The 8,770-nt window shown below is 42.6% G+C and overlaps 1 protein-coding gene across 6 annotated transcripts in view; it reads right to left on the bottom strand.

The window, feature by feature from the left end:
- LOC116686434 (prolactin regulatory element-binding protein) overlaps positions 1–8,770 on the bottom strand; it is a 35,404-nt gene that overhangs the window by 9,335 nt on the left and 17,299 nt on the right. For 4 of the 6 annotated variants that reach the window (XM_032511438.1, XM_032511439.1, XM_032511440.1 and 1 more), the window contains 4 exons: positions 1,747–2,000; positions 570–650; positions 330–457; positions 26–199 (listed from right to left, as the gene is read on the bottom strand). In XM_032511438.1, the coding sequence (XP_032367329.1) occupies positions 26–199; positions 330–457; positions 570–650; positions 1,747–2,000 (637 nt within the window). Of the gene's footprint in view, positions 1–12; positions 200–329; positions 458–569; positions 651–1,746; positions 2,001–8,770 lie in introns of all 6 variants that reach the window. The other 2 variants (XM_032511442.1, XM_032511443.1) reach the window with 2 other exon arrangements.

Here is an 8,770-nt window from a genome sequence, read left to right as displayed (position 1 = left end):
ATTATTATAATATGAGATCAGTAACCTGACAGCCAGACTGGAGATGACCTCGGTGCCACAGGGAGCCGTCAGCATGGGCAAAAAGCTCTTGCCGTCCCACTTGGTGAGGTAGCAAGGAGGAGGTTTTCTGACTCGTTTATGGGGGATCTGGACAGTGTAAAGCCTCAGGGCGCCTTTTTGGTCTGCTACCTTTCCAAACCTGAAATACATGAAAATATAACCATCTATAGTGACTGTCGCATCATTCAGATAGATATGGTGAGGTCAAGAGCTGGGTATGCTGTTTTGTAAAACCATAAGTTAATTCTTTTGTTGTTATTTTTTTTTACCTGCAAGCCATATATCGATATATCTTCTCAGCTATCTGAGGCATTGTTTCAAGCCATTTCAGACCCATAGCCAACTGGCTGCCACTCCATACACTGCAGGAAAAGTCCCGGCCAACAGTCACCAGGTGCTGCATGAGAACACAATGAATAATTATCTCACACACAGAAAGAGAAAGAGAAAAAGGAGAGAGATAGAGAGAGTGTGTGTGTTGGTTCTACCAAGAGGTGTCAATGTTTCACCTTGTTCCCGGGACTCATATCCAAGTCTTCAATCTCCACTTCATGTGCTTTGAAGTCAAACTTCTTCTTTAGCGATGGAAACTGTAAAAGAATCAAGAACGTACAATAACAGTCTAAATATTCCTGTACGTATGTACTTTTTGGGTTTTGTGTGAACGCCATCTTTTAGTATGAAAGCTACGCAGTCTTTTATACATGAGGCCCCTGGTTTCTACAATTGAAAAGAAAGGCCAAAAGTATACAATAATAGCGGAGTGATGTGTAGAAGGGCATCTCTAGAGAGCCACCTGGTAGCTCATCCACTTCAACTTAACATAAGTGTAGATAAGTTACAGCAGCAAAGATAAGATGCTTTCACCATAACTAGAGGACTAAAAAGTTTTAACAAAAATGTTTACATTTAAAAAAGCTGCAACCAGCTAATATAAGTTTTTAACTTAGTAAATTACTAAAAAGGAAGATTTGTCACCTTATTGTTTTAGCACAAATGCTATAGTTGAGTTAATTTCAGTTCCGACCTTAAAAGGTCCCATGACGTGGTGTGTTTTGGATGCTTTTATATAGACCTTAGTGGTCCCATAATACTGTATCTGAAGTCTCTTTCCCGAAATTCCTCCTTGGTGCAGAATTACAGCCACCAGAGCCAGTCCCACAATGAGCTTTCCTTAGGATGTGCTATTTCTGTATCTGTAGCTTTATATGCTATTGAAGAGGAGATTCCATTCTCATGGGCAGGCCAAATTCTCTGGGCGGGCAAAGCTGAGAAAGGGGATATAACCCCAGATCGGACTGTTTGAGCTTTCATTTTCTCAAAGGCAGAGCATTACTAGCAACTGGGGAACCGTAGGCAGGCTAGAGGAACACATTTTAATGTTACAAAACCTCATAAAGTGAAATTTTCATGCCATGGAACCTTAACTGTCCCTAGAGGGAAAAGTCGATTAAGGGTGGTTAAGGTTAGTGTAAAAAATACTTTACTATGATAAAAAAACACCACAATAAAGAGCATTTTCACCATCCGGTTATCACACATCAACATCCCGTTTACATCGATACTGAACTATAAAAGCATTATCCTAATATCCCAAATTAAACTAAAGCAGTCAAAACACACCAATCAAACATGGTCGGTCTAAATATACTCTTAAATTGAAGAGAACAACTAGGCATTGTTTACCTCCCAGACCCGTATGTGTCCGTCTGTGCCTCCTGTCAGCAGAAGGCTCAGGTCTGGACTGAACCTGACTACTTTCTGAAGCGGGTCCTTGGGGTTCAGGTCTGACTGCACTTCAGCCAAACGAGTCACAGAGATATGAGCCGTCTCATCCTTCATAGGGGACATATCTCCAGATGCTGCAGCCTCATCCCGACCACCTTTGTCCCTTTTCCCACCTCGGTGCCTGGCATTACCCCGCTGCATGCTGTTTTCTGCTGCACAAATGACACCAATTTTTAATGGATCACAAAGATGCTTGAATGGGAAACGCATGAATTTTTGTAAACAAAGACAAGTTTGACTTTTTTGTATAAGGCTGATATCTGTCTTTACTTACAGTCAATGCTTTAAGTCATTATGAAGCTGTTGTAGAACAGATTATAGCAACACTTTGATGCTAGGAAAACTTCTTATTCACTAGTTCTACTTTGGTTAAAGAAAGGGATGAACCGACATTTTATGACCATCTTATAACCAATAACTTATGCTTATTTTGATAATAAGGTTAAACATACTCTTCAGTTCACCTGCTTGCTTTCAGCTCATGAAGCTGTGATAGGGCAATTGTAATGCTTGGTACAGGTGCAGATGTCTAAACCTACAACTTCTTCAGTGCCTGTCTTATTTTAGTGCTTAATACAGCACCCTGAGTGTCAGAAGTAGTGATCGACCTACATTCAGGATATGAAACATGAATACATTAATTCATCAGTAGTTATGTGTTTTAAATGGATGTTTACTGTTGTTAAATTTAGTATTTTTTGTTTGTTACAATTACTTTTAATGCTTTTAATGGGGTGTAATGGAAGACATCCTTGGCATACTGTGGCATTGCTACTTTTCAAAACATCTGAGCACTTGTACTTCTGATCAATAGGCTACATGGATTGCTGTTGTACACATTCATCTAGTTTAGTAATAAGGTCCATCCATCCATCTTCATCTGCTTATCCGGTATCGGGTCTCGGGGGCAATACTCCAGCAGTGGACCCAAACTTCCTTCTCCCGAGCCACATTTCCAGGTTTATGTCCTCTCACATGTTGCTGATCTTACATTCAAATAACTAATTATTATAATAACTAATAACTGAAACTCATAAATAGTTTTAGAGCCAGCGAGCTCTCTTTCCACTCAAGTGTTTTGCATTTAAAAAATTAAGATAGTCCTGAGTTCTCTAATAACTACAGTTTTAGCTGTATTTAATAATTGCTAAAAGCATTTCAACAAAGTTCCGTGTTGGAGTTTGTTACATCCAAAATCTTAATTTAGACTAATTACTGTAAATGGTGGTTATCAGTTGCATTAACTACCAATAATCTGTATCACCTCTTAAAAATCGGTCAGTATCAGTCGTCCCCTAGTCTGAAGTCACTGAATGTATAGCCTGTATTTATATAGCTCTTTTCTAGTCTTAACAATTACTCAATTTACATAGCACAGGAACCATTCACCTGCATTCATACACATTCATACTCTGGAAGAGGCTCCATACAAGGTGCCACCTGCTCATCACACACACATTTACACTCCAATCCGCAGCAATGGGAGCAACTCAGGGTTCCGTGTCTTGGCATGGGCCTGCATGGCCGATTGGCAGGCAACTGCTCTAACAATTGGGCCACAGCCTAACCCTGAAGAATACAAATTACTCAAGTTAAATGTAGAAAGGCTTATCACATTTAATCAATAAAGCAGGTTAATTCCAGCTCTTTGGGTTTAACTCAGTTTTTTTGGTGTGACAAAGCTGTCTCACTTTTAACTAGGATAGATCACCATGGTATTTTATGCTGCACAGCTAACCCTGCTTCAGAGCAGTTTAATTTCAGAGGATCAGATCAAAATATTTCAGCAGGCAAACCACTGACTGAAATCATCATTCCTAAAGGCTCAGGAAAGGAACAGTACTGACTTTACAATTAAGTGACTAGTACAGTGCAACTTTATAGTTATATTTTATCAGTAAGATCACTTTGTGCGGCAGCACGGTGGCCCAATGGTTAGCACTGTGGCTTCACAGCAAGAAGGGTTCGAACCCAGGTCGTCCCGGGCCTCTCTGTGGAGTTTGCATATTCTCCCTGTGTGTGCGTGGGTTTTCTCCGGGTGCTTTGGTTTTACCCACCACTTAAATATGTTGCCCTCCCTCTCTACCAAGCTGATGCGTGGTGAACGTCTGGCGTTGTAAGGCTGCCGTGCATCACCCAGGTGGGTGCTACACACTGATGATGGTTGAGAGTAGCCCCCCTCCCTGAGTGTCTATGATAAAGAGCTATATAAATGTAATGAATTATTATTTGTTTTCCATGAGAATTAAGTCAGAAATAGAAGAAATGTTTTTTTTGGGTTTATAACAGATCTTCTAACAAACAGAGACCTCGGTTTTGTTTCCATTGAATTGTCAATCAAATTTTAATCAAACCTTGAAAATGAAATGTCACAAAAATAGAAATGCATTGGTAATGAATTAGATGCGTTTCCATTAACTGGAGCAAAATAAATAAGGCTACAGCGTAGTGTCAGTGTTGGGTTTTAACCCTGAATGCTGGATGACGAGTATTAGCCGCTTCAGGGCTCCTGTCAGAGAGCACGAGTTACCAGATGGAGTTCAACTTTTTAATTGGTAGAGCGTAGACAGGCAGTTACAAGCTGTACATTGTTGCTTGTATGAATGGTTGAATGAATGAATCAACGAATGAATGAATGATTGAATGAAGGAAGGAAGGAATGAAGTTTATTGTCTCTCACTTCAGTACAGGCGACTGCCGTAATAAAAATAACACAAAGTGTGGCGGCGATTTCTAACGTAACTTACGTAACCAACGTACGTAATGAACGTAGCCGTAACTAACGTAACTGTAACTACACAGTCTCTGTAGCATGAGGAATTCACAACAGTCAGTAATGGCATGACAATCATTTCCTATTGGACAATGGGCTCGGGTGGGTGTGACACAGCCTAAAAAGTAGTTGTGAAGTAGACAAAATCCTTGGATATACTGGCGCACGTTGTGTGGGTAGATGTTAGATTGGATCCTCTAGACGTGTCAACGTCACAAGATGTGCCTCATGACCCACCTTATTCTGCCTCTGTTTGGCTTACCCTGGTATTCTTACCCTGACCCTAATCAATCCCAACTATGTTGACCATTCTAGCAGATCCGATTTAGGAACTACCCCTAGCACGGGCCTCCGTAGATGGCGCATGCACTACGAGCATGCAGTGAGATGTTTATGCTCAATGCATTGTCCGTTGCAGTATTCCCGAAACACAAAAATGTGAATAAGCAAGTAGGAGAGATGAAGAGAGTGGAAGTAAAGGATGAACATGCATAGCAACAACTTGCGGAGCTTTTGCATTGTCACATCATTTTATGACACGCACACCTTGTGCCGGGAACACTGCAGCTCCCATAAACCTAGCTTTGAGGACAGCTGATTTTGTAAGAGACATGTTGCTGAGTGGCATATGAGGAAGCTGCACCTCCAGTCACAGACAACACTAAACTCATTGGACTCATCTCAGGCGGGAAATTGACCAGACAAATACAGTTTGAACCCCTCGCCTCAAAAAAGCACAAGGATGCAATTCGTGTAATAGCTGAAGAAATTCAACCTGTCAAGTAGTGAAAAAAAAAAAAAATCGAAAGTGTGTATCGTGATTATTTTGAAAACGCAAAAAAAAAAATGTTGTGTACTTCTTTACAAAGAAAATACATGTCAGACTGACTAACATGTGATGTTTATTCTTATAAAAATACAATTAGTTAGAGTGCTTCTAGAAGTGTATTATTCACTTTTGTTTTTGTTAAAGAAGGAAAAGAATACTCTACACTTCTAAACATGCAAAAAATGAATATCACAATACAAATTGAATCGGCACCCATGTATGATAGTGTACTTCTACACTGCCATCATTGAGTCCATTCTCACCTGCTCCATCACCATCTGGTACGCTCCTACCACTACTAAGGACAGGGACAGAGTACAGCGTATCATCCGCTCTGCTGAGAAGATAATTGGCAATCTGCCGTCTTTTCAGAACCTGTACACCTCCAGGACGCTGTAGCAGGTAGGAAAAATTGTAGCCGACTCCAGTCCCACCAGACAAATTCAGTTTGAACCCCTCGCCTCTGGGAGGTAGCTGCGGTAAATCAGGACCAAAACTTTATGCAACATAAACGGTTTCTTCCCCTCTGCAGTCAGCCTCAACAACAAGGCCCCAATGACATTGACTCTTAACCCCCTAATGTTTATTAGGGCCCAAGCGCTGAGCGATGAAGGCCCTTGTTAGAAAAATTACCACCAAAAGATGACAAAGAATCACTTGTGTCACTTTAGTCCAGTGACCTTGTCTCTCCACTACACAACCCCGTCACTCTTCCTCTCCACCAGCGGAATCCTGGCCTCTGTTGATCAACAATTCAGTTGGAGGTCTTTTCAACAAGATTCCTCAACTCCCCCAGTGCATGGTTTTCAGGTTCCAAACCTGGGAGGATGAAGGGATGCTGGGATCCAACTCGAAGGACCAAGCTGTTAGAAAAATTATTACTAAAAGACAAAGAATCACTGGAGTTGCTTTAACACAGTTTACTTGTGCAAGAAGTCAATCACATACACCCTTAAGGTACAAGGATGGACTAAAAAAACCTAAATAATTCCGTTTCCACTTATACACTGAAACCCCCCTCCCACCTCTATGCCTCAAACAGCTGCGCTATCTCAAGACAAAACTCCACCTGGCATAAGAAAAGGGAGGGAAAAGGGAAGAAGTCTTCTGTGTGACCTTGGACGCTTCAAACAAAGAGACATTCAGTTTTACATTTTCAACCCTATTGAAACTGAAGTAATTATTCCTTCCGGCAATTGAACCGCCCTTTGAGGGGCTAAACATACTCACCAAAATTGACAGTGGTACCAATTCTGGTGACAATGTATGTATTTTAAGGGTTTCAGGAATAGGGGAAATGGCTGCCCCTGCAGTATGTTTAACGTAGACTCACAAAACTTGGTCCACATATGAAGCACGTTATGAAATACAAAATAAACGTAATTGGAGCCGAGCCATACCCTAAACCCCACGTTGAGTCCACCATTTTGAATTTAAAGTGATTTTGGCCATTTCCACATGTCATACTTTAACAAACTCCTAGAGATTTTATCTGATCAACTTCAAATTTTGTCTGTGCCATCTTAAGACGTTCTAGATGAAGTTATTAAAAGAAAAAAAAATTGTCATACAACGTGGCCGTGGCGGGGCATCCATTTTGTGTGTTTCTCCATCAAAACAGGAAGTGGGTCTAATTTGAGCGTACATTGTCATATCTGCCAAAAATTTCTCACAATTGACAAGAGTCTAGACCATTGCTAGACCAAAATTGACTTTTGATCATGGCGCCCTCCGCTGGCAACAGGATATCAGCTTTATATGACAAACATCATCCAATTTACAAGAAACCTGTCTGGAGCCAGGCCCAGATGGAGGGCATTACAGCGAGCATCTGATTGGCCACAAAGCCTGGCGGGGCTCAGCCCGAAGAAGCAACGTGGCTACCCCCTCTCCATCCCATGTGGGAGGAACAGCTGGGGTTGGGTGCGCTGCCACACGGGTAGCAGTGAAGGTCAGGGCCCTTGGCGTTCCAAACCTGGGCAGCAGAGGCTGGCTCTAGGGAAGTGGAGCATCACCTCTCTGTGGGAGAAGGAGCCTGAACTCGTGTGGGAGGTGGAGCGCTAACAATTAAATGTGGTGGCGTGATTGAGAGGCATTGCCTCCCTTGATCTTAACCCAAGCAGAGTAGGCAACCTCAGTTGTAAAGAGGGAAAGCAGCGGGTGTGGGAGAAGTTCAGAGAACCATGGAGTAGGACTTTTGGTCTGCACCAAGGTGCTTTTGGAAAACCGAAACAGAGCCACGTTGAGTACAGTAAGGATGGGATGCTGTTGACATCAACTAAGGAGGTAATTCGCAGTGAAAAGAACACTTTGAGGAAAACCTGAATCCAACTAACAAGCCCTCTATGTTAGAGGCAGAGCTGGAGGATGATGGGGGATTGTCGTCAATTAACCTGGTGGAAGTCACTGAGGTAGTCACACTTCAGTGGCAGTCCAGGATGGTGGTTCCCCTGTTCAAAAAGGGGACCAGAGGGTCTGTGCCAACTAGAGTGGTATTACACCTTTTGCTTGATAAAGTCTACTCCAAGGTACTGGAAAGGGTTTAGCCGATAGTCAAACCTCAGAATGAAGAGCAACAATTCGCAACGGACCAGCTCTTCACTCTTGCAAGAATCCTGGAGGGGGATGGGAGTCATGGTCCACATGGGTTTTGTGGTTCTGGAAAGGGCATAAGATTGGGTCCCGCGGGAAATATTGTGGTAAGTGCTGCAGGAGTAAGGGGGTCCCTTCTCAGGGACATCCAATCTCTGTACGACCAAAGCGAGAGCTGTGTCTGGGTTCTCGGCAGTAACTTAAACTCATTTCAGGTGAGTGTTGGCCTCTGTTGGGGATGCGCTTTGCCACCAATCCTGTTTGTGATAGTCATGGACAGGATATTGAGGCGTAGTTGTGGTGGGGAAGGGCTGCAGTTCTGCGTGTTGGGTATCTCACTGATGCTTTTTGCAGATGATGTGGTCCTGATGATTGGACCGTGACCTTCAGCACTCATGGATCGGTTTTCAGCAGAGAGTAAAGCAGCTGGGATGAGGAACAGCACCTTTAAATCCAATGGAGTGCCTACTCCAGGTAGGAAATTAATCCTTACCCCAAGTGAAGGAGCTCAAGTACCTTGGGGTTTTGTTTGCGAGTGAGGAGACAATGAAGCGATTGGCCAGAGAATTGGAGCAGCAAGGGAAGTATTACATTCACTTAATTGCACCGACCCAGAAGGTCCAACTTTTGATCTACCAGTCCTACCCTCACCTACGGTCATGAAGGCTGGGTCATAACAAAAGAACAATATCCAGGGCATAATGGGTTTCCTCAGGAGGGTGGCTGGC

The sequence above is a fragment of the Etheostoma spectabile genome, unplaced genomic scaffold (genome assembly GCF_008692095.1).
Source record: "Etheostoma spectabile isolate EspeVRDwgs_2016 unplaced genomic scaffold, UIUC_Espe_1.0 scaffold376, whole genome shotgun sequence".
Lineage (NCBI taxonomy): Eukaryota > Metazoa > Chordata > Actinopteri > Perciformes > Percidae > Etheostoma > Etheostoma spectabile.
This window is presented reverse-complemented; position numbering and strand designations above follow the sequence as displayed.